The sequence below is a fragment of the Podospora anserina genome, chromosome 2 (assembly GCF_000226545.1).
Source record: "Podospora anserina S mat+ genomic DNA chromosome 2, supercontig 3".
Lineage (NCBI taxonomy): Eukaryota > Fungi > Ascomycota > Sordariomycetes > Sordariales > Podosporaceae > Podospora > Podospora anserina.
The window spans coordinates 121,195-146,995 of record NW_001914831.1 but is presented as its reverse complement, the minus strand read 5'-3'; the positions used below and the strand labels follow the sequence as shown (position 1 = coordinate 146,995).

General features: G+C 52.8%; 13 protein-coding genes across 13 annotated transcripts; 5 read left to right on the top strand and 8 right to left on the bottom strand.

Annotated features, from left to right (window-relative positions):
• Nucleotides 1–477: 477 nt before the first annotated feature.
• On the top strand, nucleotides 478–1,527 carry PODANS_2_14005 (uncharacterized protein; the record flags this gene model as incomplete). Its single annotated transcript, XM_001903195.1, has 3 exons — nucleotides 478–612; nucleotides 684–897; nucleotides 998–1,527. 3 exons carry the CDS (start codon nucleotides 478–480, stop codon nucleotides 1,525–1,527), a joined length of 879 nt encoding a protein of 292 aa, XP_001903230.1.
• A 491-nt stretch (nucleotides 1,528–2,018) lies between these two features.
• On the bottom strand, nucleotides 2,019–2,495 carry PODANS_2_14000 (uncharacterized protein; the record flags this gene model as incomplete). The annotated part of the gene is made up of 1 exon (XM_001903194.1): nucleotides 2,019–2,495. The coding sequence occupies one exon, from the start codon at nucleotides 2,493–2,495 to the stop codon at nucleotides 2,019–2,021; it is 477 nt and encodes a 158-aa protein (XP_001903229.1).
• A 1,122-nt stretch (nucleotides 2,496–3,617) lies between these two features.
• Nucleotides 3,618–5,685, bottom strand: PODANS_2_13990 (uncharacterized protein; the record flags this gene model as incomplete). The annotated part of the gene is made up of 4 exons (XM_001903193.1): nucleotides 3,618–4,110; nucleotides 4,171–4,508; nucleotides 4,562–4,864; nucleotides 4,927–5,685. 4 exons carry the CDS (start codon nucleotides 5,683–5,685, stop codon nucleotides 3,618–3,620), a joined length of 1,893 nt encoding a protein of 630 aa, XP_001903228.1.
• An 816-nt stretch (nucleotides 5,686–6,501) lies between these two features.
• Nucleotides 6,502–7,827, bottom strand: PODANS_2_13980 (uncharacterized protein; the record flags this gene model as incomplete). The annotated part of the gene is made up of 3 exons (XM_001903192.1): nucleotides 6,502–6,877; nucleotides 6,951–7,479; nucleotides 7,611–7,827. 3 exons carry the CDS (start codon nucleotides 7,825–7,827, stop codon nucleotides 6,502–6,504), a joined length of 1,122 nt encoding a protein of 373 aa, XP_001903227.1.
• Nucleotides 7,828–9,028: 1,201 nt separating this feature from the next.
• PODANS_2_13970 (uncharacterized protein) lies at nucleotides 9,029–9,716 on the bottom strand (the record flags this gene model as incomplete). Its single annotated transcript, XM_001903191.1, has 3 exons — nucleotides 9,029–9,192; nucleotides 9,252–9,398; nucleotides 9,461–9,716. 3 exons carry the CDS (start codon nucleotides 9,714–9,716, stop codon nucleotides 9,029–9,031), a joined length of 567 nt encoding a protein of 188 aa, XP_001903226.1.
• An 837-nt stretch (nucleotides 9,717–10,553) lies between these two features.
• Nucleotides 10,554–11,702, bottom strand: PODANS_2_13960 (uncharacterized protein; the record flags this gene model as incomplete). Its single annotated transcript, XM_001903190.1, has 1 exon — nucleotides 10,554–11,702. The coding sequence occupies one exon, from the start codon at nucleotides 11,700–11,702 to the stop codon at nucleotides 10,554–10,556; it is 1,149 nt and encodes a 382-aa protein (XP_001903225.1).
• Nucleotides 11,703–12,500: 798 nt separating this feature from the next.
• PODANS_2_13950 (uncharacterized protein) lies at nucleotides 12,501–13,913 on the top strand (the record flags this gene model as incomplete). The annotated part of the gene is made up of 2 exons (XM_001903189.1): nucleotides 12,501–12,644; nucleotides 12,714–13,913. 2 exons carry the CDS (start codon nucleotides 12,501–12,503, stop codon nucleotides 13,911–13,913), a joined length of 1,344 nt encoding a protein of 447 aa, XP_001903224.1.
• A 214-nt stretch (nucleotides 13,914–14,127) lies between these two features.
• Nucleotides 14,128–15,583, bottom strand: PODANS_2_13940 (uncharacterized protein; the record flags this gene model as incomplete). The annotated part of the gene is made up of 2 exons (XM_001903188.1): nucleotides 14,128–15,429; nucleotides 15,554–15,583. 2 exons carry the CDS (start codon nucleotides 15,581–15,583, stop codon nucleotides 14,128–14,130), a joined length of 1,332 nt encoding a protein of 443 aa, XP_001903223.1.
• Nucleotides 15,584–17,054: 1,471 nt separating this feature from the next.
• PODANS_2_13930 (uncharacterized protein) lies at nucleotides 17,055–18,431 on the bottom strand (the record flags this gene model as incomplete). The annotated part of the gene is made up of 3 exons (XM_001903187.1): nucleotides 17,055–17,785; nucleotides 17,861–18,280; nucleotides 18,410–18,431. The coding sequence occupies 3 exons, from the start codon at nucleotides 18,429–18,431 to the stop codon at nucleotides 17,055–17,057; spliced, it is 1,173 nt and encodes a 390-aa protein (XP_001903222.1).
• Nucleotides 18,432–18,873: 442 nt separating this feature from the next.
• Nucleotides 18,874–19,830, top strand: PODANS_2_13920 (uncharacterized protein; the record flags this gene model as incomplete). The annotated part of the gene is made up of 2 exons (XM_001903186.1): nucleotides 18,874–19,104; nucleotides 19,177–19,830. The coding sequence occupies 2 exons, from the start codon at nucleotides 18,874–18,876 to the stop codon at nucleotides 19,828–19,830; spliced, it is 885 nt and encodes a 294-aa protein (XP_001903221.1).
• A 136-nt stretch (nucleotides 19,831–19,966) lies between these two features.
• On the bottom strand, nucleotides 19,967–21,571 carry PODANS_2_13910 (uncharacterized protein; the record flags this gene model as incomplete). Its single annotated transcript, XM_001903185.1, has 2 exons — nucleotides 19,967–21,415; nucleotides 21,482–21,571. The coding sequence occupies 2 exons, from the start codon at nucleotides 21,569–21,571 to the stop codon at nucleotides 19,967–19,969; spliced, it is 1,539 nt and encodes a 512-aa protein (XP_001903220.1).
• Nucleotides 21,572–22,616: 1,045 nt separating this feature from the next.
• Nucleotides 22,617–23,638, top strand: PODANS_2_13900 (uncharacterized protein; the record flags this gene model as incomplete). The annotated part of the gene is made up of 2 exons (XM_001903184.1): nucleotides 22,617–23,218; nucleotides 23,281–23,638. The coding sequence occupies 2 exons, from the start codon at nucleotides 22,617–22,619 to the stop codon at nucleotides 23,636–23,638; spliced, it is 960 nt and encodes a 319-aa protein (XP_001903219.1).
• Nucleotides 23,639–23,917: 279 nt separating this feature from the next.
• PODANS_2_13890 (uncharacterized protein) lies at nucleotides 23,918–25,387 on the top strand (the record flags this gene model as incomplete). The annotated part of the gene is made up of 1 exon (XM_001903183.1): nucleotides 23,918–25,387. One exon carries the CDS (start codon nucleotides 23,918–23,920, stop codon nucleotides 25,385–25,387), a length of 1,470 nt encoding a protein of 489 aa, XP_001903218.1.
• Between the last annotated feature and the right edge of the window lie 414 nt (nucleotides 25,388–25,801).

The window sequence follows — 25,801 nt, the reverse complement described above, 5'->3', positions numbered from 1 at the left end:
TGTCAGCCCGTAGAGAGAATTCATCTTGTTAAGGTAGTTGCTGGCTTGAATGATGCGCTCTTAGTGTTGAAAGCAGCTATATATATGGTGCAAAACTCCCTCTGAAGTTGTTTCTGATTTTACAAGCTTCAATTCATATCAGTTCAGTTTTCTTTTGTATACCTAGCTACCGCTTTATACACCAAGTTTCTACCTACTCCAGCAAACAATATCCTCAAATCAGCCCCTTCCACCTCCAGAATCCCTTGCCATGGCTGCTAATATCACACCGGCGGAAGCCCGAGCACGGGACGACTTTCACCAGATGATGCGAAATACTTTCCAATCATGTGCCATCGCTACCGAGCCTCCTTATCAAATTGTCGGCGACAGTGTCAGAGACCCCACATGCAACTGCTTCGGATGGGCTGTTTGGAATTCAGACTGGGAAGACCCCACTGACACTTACACCCTCCGTGGGCGTATCAATGCCCAAACATGGGCCCAGCTGGAAGAAGATTGCAAGAGCCCTGCCTACCCGCCGTGTTCCTGTTTGCTAACCGAGCTTTAGTTGACAAGCGCAAGTTTTACGAGCTTCCATTGAATACCCCTCGCCAAGTCGGCGACGTTGAGGTAAATATCATAGCCCCTCTCAACAATATGCTGCGTACGAAGAAACTGATTTCGCATTGCCTTTGCAACAGGTGTACCAAGCACCGCACTACTCTGGACCGACGCATGCTCACAAGATCCTGGACCCGGCCCACAATGTATGCGCCTCCAAGCAGGAAGACTGGGCAGCAATCACACATGACGACGCGCTTCTCACTTCCCATATCCCTGGTGACGACCGCAGATTCAAGTATGGCGATATTGCAAGACTGTACCGCCGGGACGAGGCGAAACATAATCAAAGATGTAAGACTACCTACCTATCTAGGTAGTATCTTGGGTCTTGATATGAGAAAAGGCAAAAGATGAAGTCAAAGTTTAGCTGGCTAACAACATGCGCCACTAGGGACCCGAACTTCCCGATCCAATCGCAAGATTAGAAAGACGGATGCCGAGAAGACCAAGTCGGGCAAGACACAAGAAAAGAAGAGGTCGGCCGGCGCACTAAAGAAGGATAGCGGTACCAAGAGGACCAAGACAGCGCCCGCAACTGCTAAACAAGTAAAGGCGGATATTGCCACAGCGCGAAGCCACCTGCTCAAGAAGTTTGCTTTGTGGAAAAGCCACAGCCCTCCTAGTAAGGCGGCTTCTACTCCGGTAAAGGGCACGAAGGGCGCCGTCCCTGTCAAGGGTGCGACTCCCGGAAAGACTGCTACGCCCGGCAAGACTCCTACTCCCGGCAAGACTCCTACTCCTACTCCCGGCAAGACTCCTACTCCTACTCCCGGCAAGACTCCTACTCCTGCTCCCGGCAAGACTCCTACTTCTGCTCCCGGCAAGACTCCTACTTCTACTCCCGGCAAAACTCCTACTCCCGGCAAGACTGCCACTCCCAACAAGACCACTTTGCCATCCAGACCGGCTGCGAGAAAGTAAGCAAAGAAGTCCTGCCTTGCTTTGGAGTCAACGAACAAGTGAGATTGCTTTTTCTTTTGTTGGAGTCTACAGTGAGTAGCGGAAGCCTACCTACGGTCAGGAGGTTTAAGGATGAGCGAATATATAGAGGATAATTCTGGATAGACGTAAAAGGAGTTTTTGGATTTTATTGGGATGCACCCCTGGAGGGTGGAATTGGCTGGTCCAATATAATTGTTTTTGTTGAAAAGGTGTTCCACTCTTTCTTTGCGTCCTAGGCATCACTCCACTCTCATTGACGTTAGACCTTCATGTTCTCGAAAGGCAAAGCAGTGTGGCCGAATTATCAACTGTGGGATCGGTAGATTAGCCCTGAAAATACATCCCACTTCAGTCATCAGCAACCACCTGGCTGAACTCAATCCAAAGGCTTCCTGCCATAAACGACATAGCTGTAAAGACACATCAGATTAGCGCCTTTTGAAGCCCGTTGAGCTTGGGTGGGTAAGTACTCACAAAGGATAATACGCCCTCACCTCACCACTCTTCAACTCGGCCACCGCCTTCTCCGTCAGCTCCTGGAGACCAACCTCGTCCAACCCCGCAGCCCTCAAATAAGCCGGCATTCCCTTTCGGATGAATGTCTGAATCGAGACACTCCCCATCTCGCCAATCTCCCTATCCCTCTCATTCTCATGCCATCCCGTCGTCGGCAAGCCCGGCTCCGCCAGCCGCTCCTCCACATCCACAAATCCAATCTCTTGAAGCCACTTCTTGTAGTTTTTGGACTTGGTCATGCTGATACCAGACTTGAGGGAACCCTGGTTGAACAGATCAACAATCTTTTCAAACGACGTGCCCGAGGCGGAGCCGTCTGGGGAGTGGATCTCGACGCAGAGGTCTTGAATCTCGACGTAGCCTCCGGGGGCGAGGTTCTCGTAGACGGATCGGAAGACCTGCGTGGGCTGGGTGAAGCAGCTGAGGATCATGCGGAAGTGGACAAAGTCGAATTTGGTGTCCGGGGCGAAGGACCAGGGGCCGTCTTGGGCGTCAATGTTGCTTTGAAAGGTGCAGTTGGAGGGGACGGGAGTGATGGCGGGGGTGATGCTGTCGATGTCTATGCCGGAGACGCGGGCAGCTGGGTGTTGTTTTGCTGGAAGCAAGTAGGTAGTTAGATAGCATGGTCTTTGACTGGATCAAGTCAACGGGGCCTTGCCAAAATGGATTGCCCATATTCCAGTGCCTGTGCAAACGTCAAGCACATTCTGGGGCTCGTTGATTGGTGCCCAGGCGAGGTTCCCGTCCAGAAGTTTGGTGATCAAAATGTATTGAGTATCTGAAACCTGTGTTATCAGCTGATTGATCGACCAGCTGGTTCTTCGACAACTGTAGCTGTCTTACCGAGGCGTTCTTTTTCCTGCTTATCATTTGGCAACAGATACTCTCCATTTACATGTCAGCCCACCAGTTGAAAAATGATCAATGAGGACAACATACTTTTGGGGTCTTGAAATGTTCGTCCATCGCTCGTTGGGTCAGACGCGGATGCGCTCTGCTGTCCAGTCCCGGTTGTGGTCATTTTGGATGGAGGTGTCGAAGCTCGGGAATACATAATGATGTTACTTTCAGTGGAAAGTCCAGAGTCTGAATCAAGACATCAGTGCTGTTGAGGAGAACCTCGGATTTATATGGGAACAAAGCTCCCGAATATCGGACTGCAAGTCACTCTTTATGGGGATGTGATATAGAACGCATGCACAGTGACGAATCCTACCCGCCATTCTCAATAAAAGGATTATCAATGCGAACATAACTCGTAGCAAGCTCTTGTGGTTAGGTTGCAGTGTGGCGTAGTCTGGACCATTCATAGCGAGGTTGTTCATCCACTGCTTCGCATATATTGACACGAATGAAGCTGATAGACGATCAAAGATGTCTGTGTGCCACTGCATTAGTTTCATGCATGCTCTAACTTCCCCGACTGCGATTGACGTCAAAGACTTACCTGAGGAGACAGTAAAATACGGAGCCAAGCAGTAGCTCATACCAAACCTCGTCATTCAGATACCTTACCCTGAGATTGAGAAATCTAGCTAACCAGTCGTGAATAATTACAGCTTCACCCTTCCACCCTCCAGTTCCTTCCACTGTGTCTCCCCAAATGGCTCATATGTGTCCCCCTTCAACCAAAAGAGAGCATCGCCCTGAACCTTGCTCGGGTTGACACTCTGTTGCCTTAAATGATGCTTCTGTTGCTTATTCGTGCCTGTTGTCTGCTCACCAACGCCCTTGACCACTCTCAGGAACAGAGGCACCGCATAACGGGGTAGCTTTTCCCGCGCATGTTTGGCCAAGCTAGCCATCAGCTCACGGCTCAGATTTGGACTGTCAAAGGCAATGGCTGCACAGCCTGCTCGACCGTCGTGGTTCGGTAGTTGGACACCATAGACGTTGGCTTCCAGAACATTGGGATGAAGTCCCATCGCCTGTGATACCTCGGCGGTGGACACATTTTCACTCTTCCAACGGAAAGTATCGCCGATACGGTCGGAGAAGAAGATCATGCCATCCGAGTCCCAGCGGAGCACGTCTCCAGACCGAAACCTGTGGTCATATTGGTCAATACCATGTAAACAAAAAGCATCAGGGGGCTCAGGGACTCACCATGCGTCCCCCTTTTTAAAGACGTCCCTCATGATCTTGGAGTTTGTCGCCTTCTGGTTGCCAAAATACCCCTGGAATCTCTTGTTGACGTCGTCAGCAGGCAAGCTGACCAAGAACTCGCCCACATCGCCACTCTTCACGCGCTGGCAGAATCCAGTCTGGGGATCTCGCCAGGGCTCCTCTGTCTCATCGTCAATCTTGACAATGGCTGAACGAAGCCCGAGGAAGAGCGTGGAAAGGGCACCATATCGGCCGATGGCGCCTTTGCCAAACGCATTACGGCTCAGGTTCCAAAGCCCTAGCGCTCCTTCAGTTGCCGCATAGAACTCATAAATTGTCTAGCGGCCTGTCAGCTGGTTGTTGGCATCTGGGAGAACTCAAGAGAACTTACATCTATAGCAAACCTCTCCTTGAACTTATCCCAGACATCTGGCCGAAGTCCGTTACCGAAGGCGACTCGGACATGGTGCTTCTTGTCCAGGTTCTCTCCAGTAACGGGGTCGATCTCCGGTGGAGCAACCGTCAGGTATCGGCATGTCTCGCCCACATACTGGATAATGGTAGACTTGGTCTCGCGCACCTCTTTCCAGAACGTCTTTGTAGAAAACTTCCTGCCGATGGAGAGCGTTGCTCCAGTAAACAAGACGCTGCAGACACCCAGACACGAGGCAGAGCTGTGATAGAGAGGCATGCACTATGACTTGGGTTAGTACAGTGGGCCAAGTCTACAGAAAAAGAGAGAAGTGGGTGCCTTACCGTGTAGAAGACGTCGTCCTTCTTCATCCCAGTACCCTTGGAACACAGTCCGATGGCGGTAAAGATCTTGGCCCAACTGACCACAGCAGGCTTGGGCATGCCTGTCGTCCCACTGGTGTAGATCAGGATAGCCATGGCGACATAGTCGTCTTCCTTCCTCAGCTCATCATCGCCTCTCGTCCCCCGTACCCTCTGAACCTCCCGTTGAACCTCATCTCCCGTAACGATAAACTCCATGCCCGCCATCTTCTCTCTTACATCGTCCGTCAGCGCATCAGCCACATGAGGATCAACCAACGCCAGCCTTGCTGTACTCTCCTTCAAGCAATGTGTCAAAGCCTGATCCCGCAGGTTGTAGTTGATGAAAGCCGGCTTCGCCCCGACACTCCAGATGGAAAACCACAGAATCATGAACATGGCCGAGTTCTGGTAGTTCAAGACGACAACATCCCCCTTCTTGACTCCCTTCACCTCCCGAAGCCAGGTGCCCCACTGCAAAACACTGTCATATGTCTCCTTGTAAGTCCACGATCGGCCTTCAAAGAGCATGAACGGGCGGTTGGCAGACGAGGTGTCGAGTGCCTGCTTCTCGAGAACGTAGAAAAAGTTGATCTTTCCGGACCGGACGGCCTTGATGATGTTGATGACGGATGAACCGGCAATGCGGGCAAAAAGGAGATCGTGGGAGAGCGAGAGACGGGCGTTGAGGTAGGCCGAGCCTGCCGCCACACCTGCTGCGGTGAGAGCGAGAGAGGCCATTTTGTTTGCTATTCCCGATGATAGGTAATGAGAGGAATCCAAAATTTGGCGTGGTATAAAACGGCAGAAAGTTCAACAGCTACATCTTGACAGTGATCTACAGCAATGTATACAATTAAAATGTTCTGGACTTTCCATGCTGCTTTACCAGTTTAGGCAACGCGGACCCCTTTGGAACCCTTGTTTGTCGATGCCAAAGGTGAGGGGAAGCTGACAAGCTGAGAAGATACCGAGGCATCTTGTGGTCGTATGTAGTAGAGTGTGTAAGCGACAGGTATTCGACCACTTGCCCCAGGAGGGAAAGGTACGCGAGGATGTGGGGAAAGTTGGAGAGCTTCAACACGCGCCCGCGTTCATGCTCTGGAGAAAAGTTATTCGAGGCGCGATATGGCTTTGTTCTTCGTTGAAGGGTCCCACTTCCCCGCAAAACACCGTCTTGCTTGGCGGGTTCGCTACTCCGTTTCCCCCAGACTCTGGGCATGTGTAGGTGGGGAACTCGGCGGTTTTGCAGCGCTAACCAGTTTCTCTGATAACGGTGATGATAGCAGACAGCATCTTCAAAACGGTGAGTCCAGTTCACATGGAACTAACCACCATCACCTGCCTCGGTTTTGCTTTTATGTACGACAGGAATCAGCACACAGACGACCAATCATCGGTCGTAATAGACACACGGCGCTTCTTTCGTAACAAAAAACAAGTCGACGTTCTTATAAACCTCGAACTGACAAAACGAACCCGACCTGAACTCTATGTGTACGCCGTTGACGCCTATATATCTACACCGTTGAGACCAATACCTACCGCATTAACTCACTAAGTATACGTCCTGCTGCTCGATCCACCTGTCCACGTTGACCCAGTCATGGTCACCAAGTCTCGCCTTGGTTTGTTGTAGTAAACCCTCCTGGACGACCGCTCAGTCCGTCTCGAACGGCTGTAGCTTGAGTAATAGTTCCTTCGTCGCGAAGGCCTGACAGTTCGTACCAATGCACGAAGCATTGGCACTGATGCGGCCATGATGGTGACTGCTGCCTCGGCATTACCCCATATCACGAGTGTGACCCCGTCGTCTATCGACACGTCAATCTTCCCCTTCCAACGCCTTGGGACAAGAGGGAACTTACGTGGAAAATCACGACCTCCCAGCTCGGGCAGTGACGAACACTTGATGAAAGCTGACGCGGCAGCACTGCAATCAATACCTAGGCGTCAGTTCATGTCGACTCGAGAATGGAGATAGGGAACCTACAAAACACCCATACTCATCGCCAACGCCACGCCAATCTTCTCTCTTGTCTGCATCTGCAAGTTCATGATAATCTTCCAGGGAATAATAGCCAGAACCAGATCCATCACACCAGAGTAAGCTGAAACACAGCGTCAGTACCACAGACAGTTCTTCAAGACCGACCGGCCAAGAAGACATACCACTAGCAAAGATTCCATAAGTGATAACCACATTCGGGCTCCAACAAGTCCCTCTCATGAACGGATGCCACGCCTTCTCCAGCGGCGTGCACCCAACCCAAAACAGCATGGCCGACACGCCAAACAGCATGTTCATGCTCACAATGGCAAACCAGATAAACACCCTGGTCTTGCCGTGTATGCCATCGTGGATCATGAGAAGCGAGATGGCAAACGAGGTCTTGGACCAGGCTTGGCTGCAGATGGCGAGCGTGACGGTGATCTGCCCGATGAGGAACATGTCGTTGAGGTTTCGAAAGGGGATTTGCCAGACGTGCTTGCCGTAGCCGAGGTCGATGGCCATGTTGGTCGTGATGGTTGAGCCTAGCAAGGCCAACTACAGTCAGCATTGTCAGCATATCAGCAGCAGGCATGAAGAGGTAAATTGGACCGTACCCAAGCGCCAATGGCAAACCAATCATCAGTATGAAGTCTTCGATGCCGTATAAACTTGCAATAGATCCTCAAGAGCAAGAACATCAGCGAAGCACCGCACAACACCCACACCGACACCCGAGTGGTGAGCCCGAGGTCATCATATCGCAGTTTTCCCGGCCCAAAGAAGAAACCTGGAAATCCTGTCCCGTTTCTTGACCTTGTCGATGTGCTGATATCGTTGTCATTGGTTGAAAAAAACGGGAACGTTGCGTTGCTTGTTGAAAGGTCGTCCATGGCCAAGTTCCAGCTTGTATCATAATCCAAAGTAGTCGACGTTCAACAGTGAAGAGGTGATAAGATGGGACGAAATAGAGGACAGCTGCATCCTGACATGACGGGCAACATCAGAGGAAAAAGCGGGAAGACACGAGATGAAATGAGTCTAACGAGCTTCAGACCTAGTGAACACAGACCGCAGAGATACCGGCGATCAGACAAAGTATGAGAAAGGGCCATCGAGATAATGCGCAGGTCGACTTGGCGAGAACAGAAGCATACCACTCGGTAGTTGGGATAGGGTGTTGGTCGATCAAGCCTTTCAACATGCAGGTACCGATGGTGAAACGTATGCGGGGGATGTCAAGCACCAACGTTCCCAAAACCCGAAATAGGAAGAGTGTGTCGATCACACAATATGGGGCAAAGGGAACAGAAGAAGCCGGATGCCAATGCTTCTCGAAAGAAGAATGAGATTGACATGCAACCTTAAAGTTAAGTCCCAAAAGGTCGAGACCGGTCTGCTAGGGTGTTTTGGTTTCGTTTTACCATTACTGTCCTGTTTTCAGCAGAGGTGATGAAGTTCAATCATTTTCTCCATTGACCTACTTACTCCTATACTCTTATTCATCACGCCCATCCGTCAAACCATCCATCCATCCATCCATTTCGCATTCCTCCCTTTGAATCGCAGCTGGGTATAACTATTGCTTCGCTTCTCCTCCCCCCTCCTCCTCTTGTAGCTCTTATAACGAGTTGCAAATGGTGTAAAAGGAAAAGCAGTGGTAGAACTGAAGAAAAAGGAGAGAAAACAAGGCTAGCTAGAAACCCCCCTTTTGTTGTTGGGCATTACAAAAATGATACAAGGAGAGCGCGAGAGAGTATTTGCAGTGAACCGACCGAAAACCAAAACGCGCAACACACAAAAAAGCCAGATTATGACACACATGACCGCTCATGTCGTTCCCTCCCGATACAAGTGCAGCTCCTTCAACATTCCCAGGCTCTCATGGGGTGTCGCCTTTTGACAAGATACCATGGCCTCATTAATTGAGCTGATGTCCGCTTGTTGGCGTAAGCCGTCATATACTTCTGAATGGTCCGTACTCTCTTCGGGGTCAGGGGGTGGGAAGAAGGCTGAGCCGGGCCATGTCGAGATCACATCAGCACCCCTCTCTGGGCCTGATCCGTACAGCTTCATCTCCGCGTCGAACAAGGCTCATTTCCCGCCATACTTGGGCATCTTCTTGATATTATCCGATAACCAGCCGAAGCCCTCGGTCAAGCCCTCGCCATCGATGGCAATGGCAGGCTGCACGAACCAGAGCTTGTCCTTGAGTTTGGCGAGCTGGAGCTTCTCGGTAACTTCATTAGGTTTCATGGCTGTTTTCCGCGTCAGTTATCGTCGTCGGGTGCACTAGAAGGAAGCGGCCAACACATACCACCGTCAACATCCTGCTTGTTGGCAAACACCAGGAGCAAGCAATCCGCCATTTCACGATCGTTAATAATGCGATGGAGTTCTGTCCTCGCCTCGTCGATACGAGCGTGATCTGACGAGTCTACCACGAACACCAGACCCTGGGTACCTGTTCTCTGATCATCAGCACGTCTTTCCCATCTCGCTAGCTAGCTGTTTGGCGCAACGTACCGCTGTAGTAATGCCTCCACAAAGGCCTAATCTTGTCCTGGCCACCAACGTCCCACATGTTGAACTTGATGTTTTTGTAGGTAAAGGTCTCCACGTTGAAGCCGACTGTGGGGATGGTGGTCATGGTCTGGTTGAGCTTGAGCTTGTAGAGAATGGTGGTCTTGCCAGCGGCATCGAGACCCAGCATGAGAATGCGCACTTCCTTGGACCCGAACAGTTTGCCAAAAAGGCTCGACATGGAAAAGGCGGCGCCCATATTTGCGGTCTACTTTCGTAATACTTGCGCGCTTGGGAGGTGTGTGATATCGGCCGTGAGCGTCGCGTGGGTGTCGGTTTCGATATGTCGCGTCTGGTGTTGATAATTTGAGGTAAGAGACGCGCAAACGGCTGGACGGTAGTGGGGTGCGACGGAGTGGTTGTTGTTTTTGTTGTTGTTGTTGTTGTTGTTGTTGTTGTTGTTGCTGTTGTTGTTGTCGCTGTTGTTCTTGTTATGGCGGATGCCAGATGAGACAGGCCGAGGGGATTCGTGGAGAGGGAGACTTGATGATGGGCGATACGGTGCTGGCGGGTCTGAATCGCGAAAGCGGAAATTGGGAAAATTAATTACTTTTAGATCGGGGCCAGGGATGGTTAGCACTGTTGCAACGACAGCGGATATGGCCGACAAGCAAACAAACAATGGTGTTAGGGGTCAAGAGTAACGGCGATGGTGGTGGCTGTTGGGAACCTAAACAAACTGAGGTGCTTCAGAAGATCGAGAACCTACCTCAGGCTCAACACCGACACCAACACTGAGGATGATCCCCTGACAGGGAAGGCAGCACCTGCAGCTTCGAAACTTTGATGCTCCAAAAGTCCAGAGGCCAGCCAACCCAAAATTTACGGCCCCTGAAACAACCAGCCAATCACTGCGCTGGCGCCCAACCATTAGAGGCCCGTGCATTCGGTTGCAAACGCTGAAATTGTGGAGCCCTGAACCCATGTCAACGGTCAACGAGGTATCATCTTCCATTATCTATCAGATGCAGAAATTGTCAACTACCTTAGGTATTTTGATATTGTAGAAGAGACAGCGGCATCTTCTCTCCTACAGTCAATTTCGAAAATCCACCACAAATCGGCGCTCCACCAGTTGCAACGTCACGCTGTTCTCCTCGCCCTCAAATCTCAAGCTTACTTTTCCAGTCGACGCTTCCGCACCCATGACCTCAGCCTTGTAAAACATGGTGCTATCTGGATAGAGCGCCAACACTGTCTTTCCCTTCTCCAGCTCGGGAAGATCAGCCCCAGGTTGGGGGAGGGGGATCATACTGCTGGCACTAGTGCGATATTCAACCCTCTGGTCTGGTGGGAGGTCCGGATCAGCATCCTGCACCTTGTATCGTCGTGACTTGCCCTCGCCTAGAACTTGCTGCACCTTTCCCAACATCCACTCGGTGCTGTCCGCACTGGTGGTTGGTTTGGGCTTGAACACCACATCCTGTCCTCGTAGAAACACATTGCGTGCTCGCTGCAGTGCCGTTCCAGTTCCCAAGCCGCCATCAGGGGGAACGCTATCCGCCTTGCCTGGCGTGTCACGATCTCCTCGTGGGGGAACACTATCCCGGTTGGCAGACCTGTCGCTCCCGCCAACGCTCCCACCCAGCTTCCGGGTATGGTTGCCAGCCGGAGACGGAACCGGCGAGTCTCCGGCTCCATCAAATTCATAGACAGATCCTGGATCTTTGTCGCGGTCCTTCTCCCTCTCTCTCTCACGTTCCCTCTCCTTTTCACGCTCCCTTTCCTTTTCTCTTTGGCCCAAACCTCTCGCAGAGCTTGATCTGGCCCCACTAGAGAGCAATCCGCTGGGTCGTTCCCTGCCCCCTAAGCTCGACGTCCCGGCAGACTGGGACTCGGCGTCCTCCTTAGCCTTCACCAAGGCCCGCAGAATGGTGACGGTTTCGATGAGAGAATCAATCTGCTGCTTCGACACGTCGGCGCCCTTAACGCCACTGCGGAGCAGGGCATCCAGCTTGGCCTCTTCAGCGCCGATATCAATGGAACTGCTGTCTTTGGATGACTTGGATTTCGAAATGTACTTCTCCTGGGCTAGAATTCCTCTGAGTTCATCGTTGCTATTGTTGACTCCTTCAATCATGGTGCGCAACTCCTCTTTGATGTTTGACCAGATGGCAGCCTCTTCACCTTGGGTGCTGCCGCTGTTCCGGTTCGGCCCACGCGAGTTCCGGTTCCGAGAAGACATGCTGCGTTGATTGCGTTTCTGTGAGAATTACGATTGTGAATGATGCTGCTATGTATGTGCTACGTTCTCACCAGAAAGATCAGCTACTACTCAATATAGGGGTTCTGCCAAGCCTACATATTAGTCGGAAGCGTCGTCGGCCCTGGCGTCTATAAAATCTCTTTGGGTTCAGCCTCCTGGTTGGTTTGGTGTCGTCAGTTTGCTGGTTTGTTCCAACCTGCCACACAATGTAGAATGTACGTAAGTGTGCTACTGTTTCATGAGTCAAAGATAGCAAGAATTGGTCATTAAATCGTGATGGTCGTGGAGCAAACACGGAGGAGTATGTCAAATGGTGGAATAAGACGAGGTATCAACCGGCCAGAGAACAAGGTCGCGACCATGTCCGGTGGCAGAATGAGCCATCGCGTTTGGGCGGTGAGAGAGCTGTCATTCGCTGAAGCGGGGCTGCTGTATCTCTCGGCCACTCTGCTCAAAAGGCACACGGAGGACGGGGCTGAGGGCCCCGCACTGTCTCTTTACCTTCAAGGCTCTCGACGAGGGATCCCAAGCAATGTCTTTGGTGACGTAAAACGAGGGGCTAAAGGGTGCAACAGCTCCCACCTGGAACAGTCGCTGGAGGTACCCGACATTTGATAAATACCCAACATTGATCTGAACTAAAAGCGCGTTGGAGGTGTGCTCTGACCTGCCCGTTCTCTGCTTTGCTCCTCACCACCGCTACCGGTACCTTAGTCCAAGCACCCCATATTGGTCCATCCCTGCCCCTCCGTTGTTGTCTTGTCTCCGTCGTTCGCGATGCAGGTCCCCTTGATACGCCTCCAATGCGGGGCCAACTCCTATGACTGGGGGAAGAAGGGTAGCGACTCTGCTGCTGCCAGATTTGCAGCTGCAACCCCTTCAGACGGTTTTACCATTCAAGATGATAAGCCATATGCAGAAGTACTTTCAAGCCCTCCTGGGAGTCCTACGATAATGTTGGTGATGAGCTAACAATAGTGGCATCGGTAGCTCTGGATGGGCACACATCCATCCAACCCTTCCAAAGACCTAACCACAGGCCGCACCCTGCTCGATCTCGTCCAAGACAACCAAGCCCTCCTAGCCTCGAGCGTTGCATCCAAATATGAGAACAAGCTTCCCTTTCTCTTCAAGATCCTCTCCATCGGCAAGGCTCTATCGATTCAGGCCCATCCCAACAAGAAGCTTGCCGAGAAGCTCCACGCCCGCGACCCAAAGAACTACCCAGATGACAACCACAAGCCCGAGATGGCCATTGCCATCACTCCCTTTGAAGGGTTTTGCGGTTTCCGCCCACTAGCTGAGATCTCGCACTTCCTCGAAAACGTCCCTGCCTTGCGCCAACTGGTAGGCGACGACAAGGCCCAATCCTTCATTGACACCGTCAAGGCGAACCCCGACGACAAGACCCAAAACAAAAAGGCACTTCAGACAGTCTTTGGCGCAGTCTTGTCTGCTTCGGAGGATGACCTCGCAAAAGCAACCTCCTCCCTCGTCGAAGCTGCCTCCTCCCAAGGCGCCGAGTTTGCCGCCGGCGGCGTCTCCTCCACCTCTGGCTCTGTCCTCTCCGAACTCGTAACCCGCCTCCACGGCCACTTCGGGTCCGACTACGGCCTCTTCGTCTTGTTCTTCCTCAACTTTATCAAGCTCTCCCCCGGCGAGGCTCTCTTTCTTCAAGCAGACGACATCCACGCCTATGTCTCGGGTGACATTGTCGAGTGCATGGCCTCGAGCGACAATGTTGTCCGCGCCGGCTTCACCCCCAAGTTCAAGGACGTCGACACCCTGGTGGGCATGCTGACGTACAACTATGCGCCTATTGAGGAGCAAAAGATGGAGCCGGTGGATTACCCCTATGTCACGCTCAACAGAGCGGCGTACAGTTCTGGCTCCGAGGCCAAGCTGTACGACCCCCCCATTGAGGAGTTTAGTGTAGTCAGGACGGTGCTCAGGGGGAACGGGTCAAAGGCTACGTTTGATCCGCTGGATGGGCCAAGTATTATCATTTGCACGGGCGGCAAGGGGAAGATTAGCGTTGGGCCGACTGTGAAGGAGATCAAGGAGGGGTATGTCTATTTTGTGGGCGCCACAGCGGAATGCGTGCTGGAGAGCGAGGCGGATGGAGACGAGGACGAGTTTGTCACTTTCAAGGCGTACTGCGAGGTGGAGGAGACGAGGAATGGGGCGTGACTATCTGAGTCGGCTCGACTTTGAGAGCCTGAGAGCAATCACGAGTATCCCTAGCAAAAACACCAACCATATGCCTTTGATGGTCGGAATATCACTATAAACTCTGAATAAACGCTCAAACGTAAATGCCATAGATGTCATGCCCATCCCATGAACACCACCAACTCCAGACTCCTCCTCTCCCTATAATCATTGCCCAGCCGTGAAAAAAAAATCAGTTCTCCTTCACTCTCTTCCCCGGTCTCAGCGAATCATCCGGCAACCCGCTTCTCTTGGTCCCCGGCAGGCTCCCCGTTCGTATATCGTTATCGTCCTGACTAACCCTCCGATGAGGGTATTCCATCTTGACCCCCGCGAAGCAGTTCGCATTGATCGGATCCGGGCTCTCGGCAAAGAACGGGTGCTGGAGCGCATTGGCAGCCGTCAGTCTCTTTTCCGGATCGTACTCCAGCAGCCCAGCCAGCAAGTTGTACCCCTGCGCGCCGAGCACCGAAAGCGAGCTCGCCCCATTGGCCTGCGCCGTCGACGAAATCTGCTGGTTGATGGTGCCGTAGTACCACTTTTCCAAGTGGGAGACGCTCGCGGCTGCGTTGTTCCCGCCTCGTCCGTGGTGGGACTGGTGATGATGGTGTGAACCATACCCGTGATGTCCGTGGTGACCTGCATGCCCACCACCGCCACCGCCTCCCAATGGCGGTGACAGCGACGGCAGCTGCGAGTACTCGGGCATGCTCGTCAGCAACGGCCACCGCTCCTTCGTCGGCAGGCCCATGACGTCCACAATCTTTTGCATCTGGTTCCGCTGAAACGGCACCGTCTTTTTCGAGTCCATTTTTGCTTCCTCCCCCTTGAAGATGGGGCGGAGAGAGAGCAGCTCGGCAAAGATGCAGCCCACGGCCCACATGTCGATCGCGGGCGTGTAGTGCCTGCTTCCCAGCAGCAGCTCGGGAGCGCGATACCAGATCGTCACTACGACTTTGTCGCCCGAGAACAAGCTGTGGAGGGGTTTGTAGAACAGGCGGGCGAGACCGAGATCGCCAATTTTCACCTCCCCCGACGACGTGACCATGATGTTGGCTGGTTTGAGATCACGGTGGAGGACCCAGTTGGTGTGCAGGTATTGGCAGCCGTTGAGGAGCTGGAACATGATGCTCTTGATGGTGTTTGGCGGGATGGGATGCCGCGGTTGCTGGGTGTGGTGGTGGATGATTTGCAACAAGTCGTGCTCGGCGTACTCAAAGACCATGAATATGCACTTGTCCTCGAGGATGATTTCGATGAGCTTGATGACGTTGGCGTGGTTGAGTTCGGAGCAGAGGGCCATTTCTCTCACGGCGGATTGCGAGATGCCCGTGTAGGTGACCTGCTCGCCTTCCTTGTCCGGCTTGAACTTCTTGATGGCGAACTCGCCTGGTTGGCCATGGCGACCATGAGCCTTGTAGACACGGCCATAGGTGCCACTGGAAATGAAACCAATGACTTTGTATTTGTCTGTTACTCGCACTTTGCTCTGATACTGGATGGGTCCTCCCCGGTCACCTGGGTCTATTGTGAAGTGTTAGTCTTGTGTTTTGTCACAGGTCCGATGAAAACTGACAGGATGATGTCCTTTGCTGCTGCTGCTGTTGCTGGTAGCTGACTTCAGCTCTCAAATTTCGGGCCGGATTCATGGCGTTGACAAAATTGTTTGATCTGATATCACCAGCAGCGCTGGCAACGGCAAAAGAAGGGTTGGGGTGGTTCGGAACAGCAGGGGCATAATGGTGGGGGTGCGGGTGCATAAAGGCGGCGGTTGACGACGACGTTGAAGAAGATGAGGATGAGGCTGACAGCGATGTGAGACCAGGCCTGGGGAGATCAACGCCGCCATTGGTGGTCTTGGCGACTACCACGCGCCGCGCTGCAACAGCAGCAGCAGCAGCACTTCCCGCCCTCGCAAGACTAAAACCGCCCCCGCCCACAGCGCTTTGTTGTTGGCCATAGGGAGTGTACTGTGAGTGTTGAAACTGCCGCTGTTGGTGGTGTTGTTGTTGTTGTTGTTGTTGTTGTTGTTGTTGTTGTTGCTGCTGCTGGTTATTCTGCCGTTGCTGATGTTGATGCTGCTGCTGCTGATGTACTGGGGCCCTCTGTAGTGGGGTATATCGATTGTCCATGGCGAGCAATGCCACCTTTCTGCTCTGGACTGCCTTAAGATATCTGGCCCATGGATGGAGAACAGTGAAGTGGACACAACCAAATTAATGTCAAAAATACTGTTTTTGACGCAGTGACCAACTGAAAAGACACCTATCTGGAATTTGACAAGCAACAGGGAAGGAAGCTGGAGAGAAGGGGAGCTTGGGCTTCACAGGTCGGATAGCCACCGAATAGGTATCAGAGAGGAGACCCAGCTTCAACTTCCCATTTTCGTTCAAGATATCGTCTACGGAAGGGAGGCGAAATATGATGGTGCTAATAATGCTAAAGGAAAGAGACACTACCTACCTTCAAAGCCGGCCTGCACGCTCCTTTTCAAGGAGGAGCCCATGATGGAATCCTGTGACCGACGAGACGAGTCAGCAACTTCCCGGTGATCTCCCCGCGATCCTGCAGTGGGAATTTCCACCTGAATTTCAGGGGCCACTGGGGGTGTTAGTGGTCAGAAAACACACCTACATACAACCCGACACAGCCTGCCGTTTGCGCTCCACCGTGTGATGCAGAATGCACCCAATTGGCGATCTGGCCGGGAAAAGGACCTTGGTTGGAGGCGTCCAAGTTTCGTAGCGAGATTTGCCTGCTCTGCTGCTCCCGTCACCGGTGCCAACAGAAATGGCCGGGGGCACCATGCGAGAATCAATGCGACGGGTGGTAATTTGGAGATGTTGGGGGAATTCCTGCTCGAGTTCGGGTGATGACATGAGGTTGATTTTCCAACAGATGCGTCGATAGAGTCGGGGAGGGGGGGAGATTGATAAGCTTTCTTTTTCTGCAATCATCATACCTACCTCCTGTCCGTCTTGCGTCACTCCGTCACCAATGACAAGGCTAGCCGTGGAGAGAAATGCATCCTTTTCATTCACCATGACCTTATAGAAAAAGCAAAATACGCTCGCTACTCCATACACAACAAAACCATGCCGTCGGGCCCTCCCACACCCCTTATCTCGGCCCGAGCTTCTCCAGGATTCTCGTGCCTTGCTCCTCCCACTCCTGCTTGGAAATCCACATGCTGTCCTTGTCGGCCATAATGTTGGCCAACACAGCACCACCCAAGAAAACCATGTGCCTTCTCCGCGGCGGGTCTTCTATTCTGACCTTGAACTTGTTCAACCGTTCCGGGTTCCCTTGCAACACTCTTGTGAGCCAAAGCTGCTTCAACTCCTTCTCAAGGCGTGAAGGAAGACCAGGGTACATGCTGCTGCCACCCGACAATACAATAGCCTTGAAGAGGGAGGATCGGACATCCACATCGGCGGCTTGGATGGTGTTGAACAGGAATTCGGCGATACCCGGCTGGTCGCAGTCGACGAGATGGGGCTGGAACAGACACTCAGGGGCCTCGAATCTCTCGGATCCAACACGGATCACACGGCCGTCAGGGAGTGTGTAGCTTTCAACCAACACCGTTGTGTCTTCGCTCAATCGCTTATCCAGCTCGAGGTCATAAGAGACATAGCAGAGCTTCTCCTTCATCTGGCGGACCGTTTCGAAATCGGCGGTACGGTTGAGGGCATAGCCTCGGCGCGTCAGCAGCGCAATCAGGTTGCGGGTAACGTCGCGACCTGCAACATCGAGGCGGCGCGTGAGATGGTTGAGGACGACGGACTCGTAGACGGGAACAATATGCGTAACGCCATCGCCGGAATCAACAACAACACCGGAGCTGAGACCTATTTCCCCCCTCCCATGTTAGCTAACCCCTTGCATGGTGCGTAAGCCGTAGTCAGGGGTAAACATAAACATACCCTGAGCATAAAGCGCCAGAACAGCTTGAATAGCCACATACACCCCCCCAAACTCGTAGCGCTCAAACATGACCTGGCACATCTGCTCCCTGTTCCTCAGCGGGTTGAGCGGTGGTTCGGTGAGCAGGATCTTGCGGCCCCGGGTATCAACCTTCATTTTTTCGTAAAAGGTGTAATCCCAGAGATGCTGCATGTCGTCCCACTTCTTCACGATACCGTTCTCCATTGGGTACGAAACTTGCAGCATGGTGCGGGCGGCAGCAGCCTCGTCACCACACATGATATCCTTGATAACCATATCGCTGCCTCCTTGCTCCTCGGTACGCAGGATGGGCCGGCCGACGATGGATGGGTATTGGAACTCGGGGAAATTCTGGGCGGCATAGCCGACTTTGAGAAAGCCTGTGCCGCCATCGAGAACTGTGAAAATAAAGGCGAATGGTGGTCAGTCGAGGGATCATGGTTGATAGCTATGTCGAGCTGCCTAGCTTGGGCGTCGAGCAACTGGCAGTGCCAACCAGGCTACGCGGTTTCTGGAATTGAACTTACCTATTGGAGCTTCGTTCGCCATCTTGACTCTCCTGCACTTCGTGTATGAGCCGAGAAATCGAATTTGATGGTGGTGTGTGTGCTCAAAAAAGCTGGAAGGGGTGCGCAACGGAGCTGTCGGTCAAGTCGGTGTTGATGATGCTTGGTTGCTTGCGCGGCGGAGACGTTGATGGTGGGGTTGGCTGCCAGGAGGTCCACGGGTGTCTGGCTGCGGTGAGGCTGGCACTGGCCGCCAGCAAGGAAGGGGGTGCCCCACAGCATCCAACTGTGGCTTGGCCCATGACAGGACAGACAAGGGTCGCTTCATCAGGAGGCACACGTGATACCCCGCATTGGCACCACTCGCCCCTCTCCATCGATTGGAGGGACCGATTGTCGGCGGCTTCCGTCGTTGGCTAGTAGATATACCGTTTCGTCTGCAGGTGATGTATTTGACTTGACCCTCCCATTCTCTCTGGATCCAAATGGGAAATTTTACTCAACACGAATCTCTAGATCTCGCCGGGGCTGTCATTCTGCGAATTCATCTAGACTTTGGTAACCATCTCGATATATCTAGAGACTACGATACCACAGCCACCATGTCAACCGCTTTTGTTAGACGCACCACCAAGATTTTGATCTTGAACCCCAACTCCTCTGCATCCATGACCCATGGGGTTGAGGAGGCCATTCGGGGTATAAATCTACCTTTGGTATGTGCATGCCACTTGACCTATGTTCATGGAGTATACCGCGTGCCCAAATCTCTAACAGTGCAGAACCAGTCGACCGAGATTTACACCTACACAGCACCACCAGCATCTCCAGCATCCATCAACGACGGTGATGACGTGCAGCAGAGCGCAGACGTTGTTCTGCGCAACCTCCAAGAGACGGGCATCCTCAAGGAATATGATGCCGTACTGGTTGCTTGCTATTCCGTGCACCCTCTGGTCCATCTCATCCAGGAAAACTGGCCCCATCTTGCTGTGACGGGCATTTTTGAAGCGAGCATCGTAACGTCGCTGTCACTGCTGCCCTACCAAGACAATTGGGGCATCGTCACGACCGGGAAGTTCTGGCAGAAGCACCTGTCTGACGGCGTGCACCACTTCGTTGGAAGTGAAAACAGCAACAGCAGATTTGCCGGTGTCGAGACCACTGGTCTGAATGCTGGGGATTTCCACGGTGGCGTTGACCCTGTCGTGGTTCGACAAAAGCTATGCGAAGCTACGAAGAGACTGCTGGACCGTGGCGTGCAGGCTGTAATCATGGGTTGCGCGGGAATGGCTGGTCTGGAGGACATCATCAGGTCAGTTGCCACTGAAGGGCGTGGTGAAGAGGCTGGAAAGAAGTTGCTTGTCATCGATGGTGTCAAGGCTGGGGTTGGCTTGCTTGAACAAATGGTCCGCAACAAGCGCATGTTCCAAAGATCGTAACAAAGTTGTTCAAATGTTAGTCTAGGTAGCGGGGGGAAAAAAGGAAAATTGCAGATATAAAGCAAACTAAATGCCCAGACTCCAAACTCCCAACTTGCTTGCCATACCTATACCTATGGTCCATTGCAACATCCAATCAGTCGACCCTTCTCGTACGGCCCCAGACCTCGTCTGCATCCTTCCGCCCGCGAGTTTCGGGAACACGGCCGCTCACAAATGCGGCCCATAGAAGGGCAAATCCTGCAAAGATAAAGTACACCCAACCGGCACCACCGAACGCATCGTTCAACGCGGCGTTGACAATGGGGAACAAGTACGCCACGAGGAAGGTAGCCACGTAGCTTGCACCCAGAGCCCAGCTTTGCGTCGCCCCCACAGCCTCCGGGCCCACGAGCTCAGAGGCCATGATGAACGGGACTGGGCCTAGGCCGACAGCGAAGAAGGCCACAAAAAATAAGACGGCAATGGCAGACAAGATCTTGACGTCGAAATGGATCGCAAGAGCCAGGGCTAAAGAGCTAGTACCTTGTCCCATAATGGAAGTCAGCAGGCAGGTCTTGCGTCCAAAACGATCGGGAAGAGGGGATGCAGCCATAGTAACGCCGAGGTTGATGATGGAGATGACGATGGTGAGCAAAGCTGAGCTGATGGGGAGAAGGTCCTTGAGCAGCGAAACGGAGTACATGATGATGGAGTTGATGCCGCACAGTTGCTGGGCGAACATGATGCCTACAACCGCAATGATGGCGGGCCTGGTGAAGGGATCACGAAGGACTTGTAGAAACCCAAGATGTACCCGAGGGGAGTGCTGGGCACCAGCTGATGGCGTCAAGAGTCCAGAGGCGTCTGCCGAGGTGCTTTCATTGCTGACAAGCAGCGCTTCCTCCTCACTAGTTGGCTTGCTGGCCCCTTGGCCCCAACTTTCCACTTCCTCGTCAATGTTGCTAACCCTGCCGCGAATGCGCTGCAGAACACGCCGAGCGTGGGTGACGTCGCCCTTGGCACTAGCAGTCCAAGCTGGGCTTTCGGGGAGAAGAGCCAAACCAAGACCTTGAGCAAGAGCAATGATAACGCCGGTGCCCATAATCCATCGCCAAGCACTTCCATAACTCAGGAAGAAGCCCAGAGTTTGAGTGAACAGAATACCGACGTTGATGCTGATTTGGGTGAAGGCGCCAAAGAAACCTCTCTGTGTTGGTGGTGCCACTTCACTGATGTACAAGGGAACGATGACAGTGCTGGCGCCGGCCCCAACACCCGTGAGAAAACGGCCAATGATCATGGTGGGAACAGAGCCTGCAGAGGTTTCGACTATGGATCCAAGCAAGTAAAAGGCGGCCGTCAATTGCATTGGGAGCTTGCGCCCGCGTGCCGACGTAAAAGGGCCGGATGTGAGGGCGCCGAGAAGGCCGCCGACGGTGAAGACGGCCGAGATGGCGGCAAAGTCGGAACGGCTCATGGGAATACAGTCCACAACATCGTCGGATGAGCTACTCTTGGTAATAACAAGGGAGGCCAGCTGCTGAAGCGCCGAAATGCTTTTCTTTTGGCAGGTGATAACATCTTCAGGTGCGTTGAGCTCAGCCTATGGAGATGATGAGAATGGTCAGTAACTCGGTTTGATGTAGCTTACAACGTCAAAAGAGCTTACCAAGTGAAAGCCAAACTGGAGGGGCCCAAGGGTAGCAGTCAGTATCAGTATCACCAAGAACGGCGTGACTTCGTGGAGAGCGGACGCCATGGTGCCACAAGAATACGGGCGTGGGTATCCAAGAGGTTTGGTGTGCTCTCTGATTGTAATATAGGAGGATTCTTCTGCTAGCTGGGGCACATGGTGCGACGAGGATAGTGATGGCGTTCAAGCAACCTGGCTGCGATGGTTGTTTGGGTTGGGATGTCGTGGTCCAGACCGCTGCTGACAGCTAGAGCTCTAGAAGCAAGGGACGGGAAGCTGGGGAAGTGGGGCGAAGACCCAGGGCTGTCCCGGCTGAATGGTGTAGGAACAGGGGCTTCGATACTGGTTTAATTGCATACAGTGTCTAAATGCATATCCCGCGCATCCATCACCACTCCATCCTTCGAAGTGTCGAAATTGAGGTACTATGTATGCCCAGGAGGTAAAATTCCAATCTCCAGATGATCCATATAAGCCTGTCTCCAGAATCACACAGCGAGGTCTACTGGGGATATCTACACCTACGAACTTTCCGCCAACATCGCGACCTGTTTGCTGTAAATTTGCCAGTCTCCTTCGGCAATTGACGGCTTAGATGATTGTTAATGCTCCGATATAAAGCAAGGCTCGACTCCATTCCGTCGCGCTGCGAGCTTCCGCCTAAAAGCCGACGTTGCTCAGCTCAGCAGCTTGCATGCTCGACGTCATTTCTCACATGGAAAAGAGTCTGCCTCGTATGCTGCTGCAAGGCCCGTATCTGGAGAGGCAGCACTGCTTCATACGGAAAGTGAAACCGAGGAAGAGGAAGGGATAATAACACAATGCTCATCATCGTTTGCTGTGTCCTCCGATGGCACCGGGAGCCTGGTGGATCATGAGTCGGCAGGAGTCGCCGAGGCCGGTTCTTCACGGGAAGGCGGGGCATCCGGTAGGTAGTAGCTTTGCTGCATCTCGAAACGAACGAAATGAGGGGCCCGATTGACGTGCGCCTTTCACGATTCACATATAAAGCTGTAAAAAGCCGCACCCTCTTCGAAAAGGCATCTCCAGAAACATAATATCAACCATAGCCTTGAGATATACATTGTAGGACACAAAGTAATCCTCCATCATGACCTTCACACCAACCCGAATTTTGATCTTTGGCGGGACCGGCACCATCGGCTCCTACATCACGACGTCCCTGCTCCGTGCCCAGCCCCCGTTCCCTCAAATCACGCTCTTCACCTCCCCCGGGACCGCCGAAAAGAAGGCATCTCAGATCGCGAAATGGAAGTCGGATGGTCTCTCGGTCATTGTTGGTGACCTAACTTCATCCGCCGACGTCAAGTCCGCATATCAGTCTTCCCAAGCAGACACAGTCATCTCAGCAGTTGGGCGCGGAGGTCTTCAGCACCAGATCGAACTGCTGCGTCTGGCTGAGGAGTCCAACACTGTCCAGTGGTTCTTGCCGAGCGAGTATGGCACTGATATTGAGCACAACGACAAGAGCCCTGATGAGAAGCCCCACCAGTTGAAGCTCAAGGTGCGGAAATACATTAGAGACGAGCTAAGGAGGGTCAAGGTGACATATGTGGTCACTGGGCCGTATTTCGATATGTGGGTTGACACGGCTCCTGGTCTGGAGTCTGCTGGCGGCTTCAAGCCTGAGGAGAAGAAGGCGTGGATTATTGAGGATGGAGAGGGCAAAATTGGCTTTTGCACCATGTGGGAGTAAGTCTTTTTCAATCTTTCACGCTATCAATTGAGAATATCCAACTAACAAGGTGAATCAGTGTGGGCAAGTTCGTTGTTGGAACTCTCCGTCATCCCGAGGAGTCTTTTGGGAAGGCCCTCAAGGTCCAAAGCTTCATTGTTTCGCCCAACGAAGTTCTGGCCGAGTATGAGAAGCAGACTGGCGCCAAGTGGGAGGTCACCAAGACGCCCCTGGATGACCTCAAATCTTTGGAAACTGACTTGTGGGCAAAAGGCAATCCTAGGGCGACCAGTGCCACACTCCGACGGATCTGGGCTGAAGGGGGGACTTTGTATGAAAAGAACGACAATGATGTGTTGAATGTGGAAGGTTTGGATTCCTTGGCAGATGCTGTGAAGCACGCGCTCGCAGGAGGGTACAAGGCCGATACCTTTTAGGTTACCAGTACCAATATCCTATGAAATGAGAGGAAGTCTAATGAGCATTCTTGTTCTAAGTGGTGGGAGAGTATGGAAGCTTAATTGATTAGATAGCGGGGTCTCTTATGGCCCCACTACCAATGCACGTTTCTTATTGGTCATCGAGTCCAGCAGTCGCTCCCGGCAGGCACTGTCAATAATTTTCTTCCACGCAGGAAACTTTTGAATGAATTGATAACGAAGAGCTGTAGACTCGCGACATCCTCGTCGCAAACAACCCACACCGCAGCATTCACCATGTCTGCCACTCTTGATGAGGGCGCCCAGCCCGTAACAATCCCAGACAGCCAAAAAGTCGAAAAGAAGCACAAAAGGTCCAAGTCGGAAAAGAAACGCTCGAGAGACGAGGACGACGCCGCCGTTGTGGAAGAAACCCCCCGCAAACCCAAAAAGACCAAAAATGGAGATCTCGAGTTGCCCGTGAGGCTAGGGTCGCAAGTTGCGGCCGATGAACCCTCGAAAAAGAAGAAGAAGAAGAAGGATCAACTTGGAAATGGCGAGGCGCAAACTGACGAGGTAGTGGTCGACGAGGAAAAGTCGTCCCGCAAGAAGTCGAGCAAGTCCAAGAAGGAGCCCAAGGAAGAGCCTGAAGATGCCATGCAGATCGACACTCCAGAGAAGTCCAAATCGGAAAAGAAGCGCAAGGAGAAGAAATCGAAAAAGGACAACCTAGAAACAGAAGCAAACGTTGACGGGCAGGAAAAGAAGAAGAAGAAAAAGAGCAAGGACAAGACCGGGATCGAGACTGAGACACCGACCCAGGCTTCACACGAGGTTGCCACCGAACTCCCAAGCAGCGACTCTGAATATCCATTCTTCACCCAAACCGTTTCCCTCTACGTGCCCTTCTACCCTATTGGCTTCGACAAGCCCCTCACCAACGTTGCTGCGCAGCATCTCGACCCCCTCTTGAATCACTACTCACCACTTTTGCGCGGCGTCCTCCTCAGCTACTCTAATCTCAACCTCTCCGAGCGCCCCGCCAAGGCGAGTATCACCAACCCACCCACCGACGAGACTCCCGCCTGGCTGCACTCAGTCGACGAGTATGCCGTAGGCTTCGGCTGGCTCACTTTTGACGCCCAGCTGTTCGTGCCATCGCGAGGCAAGTGGATGGAGGGTGTGGTGCAGCTCCAGAGCGAAGGCCACATTGGCGTGGTGTGCTGGAACAAGTTCAACGCAAGCATCGAAGCAAAGCGTCTCCCGCAAGGCTGGAAATGGGTTGACATCTCCAAGGACGATCCGTTTGCCAGGTCGAACAGCAGCCAACCAGAGACGGACGAGAATGGCGAGGAGAAAGAAGGTCAACAGCAAGAGGAGGAGGATATCCTAGATGGGGAGGAGCTGCAGGTGGTTGAGCAGATGCACACAACAGGTTACTGGGTCAATGAGAAGGGCCGCAAAGTCGGAGGCAAGCTCCGGTTCCGCATCATGAACTTTGACGTCGGCCAGGCGGGAGACTATGGATATCTCAGCATTGAGGGTACATGTCTGGAACTGAACGAGGAGCTCGCTTTGGCAAAGGAGGAGCGCGAGTACGAGAAGAGGCGGCGGAACAAGCAAAACCCGAGCGGGCTCCTCAAGCCGCTATCAAGGCGGGTGCCCGAGTTCAGCATGACCAAGTTTGGCAAGGACGACGAGGAGGAAGATGGCACCAAAAAGACTGTCTTGTACAAGGCCAGTCGCCCAGGAACGCCCGATGATTAGGTATGGTCTGGCCTGACAATATCGGGTTCGGTGCAGTTGACTTCTTCGCCATTATCTGCCCGCAACTCGAGGTCGGCTAGGAGTCCAGGATTCTGCTGAGGCATGCATGTTCAACATGTCATCTAGAGTTTATGTTTGAGTTTTGTTGGCGCTGGAAGATACAGGGTTTGCATGGCAGGGCTCTCAAAACGGGTGTCGCATATAGTAATTCTTTTTGTGGTTATTCAGCTTTTGAAACTTTTGATATTTGAGTCCGGCTGCGTGACGCGTGGCCGAGGTATTGGCACAACCCGCATGCTCTAGGTCATTACTGTTTGGAATGGGCACACAACCATTGAGTGGCGGTGGCAGAGTGGCTGTCTACAGTTCCCCTTTATCCGGCCACCCGGATGCAATACATATCAAGACTTTATC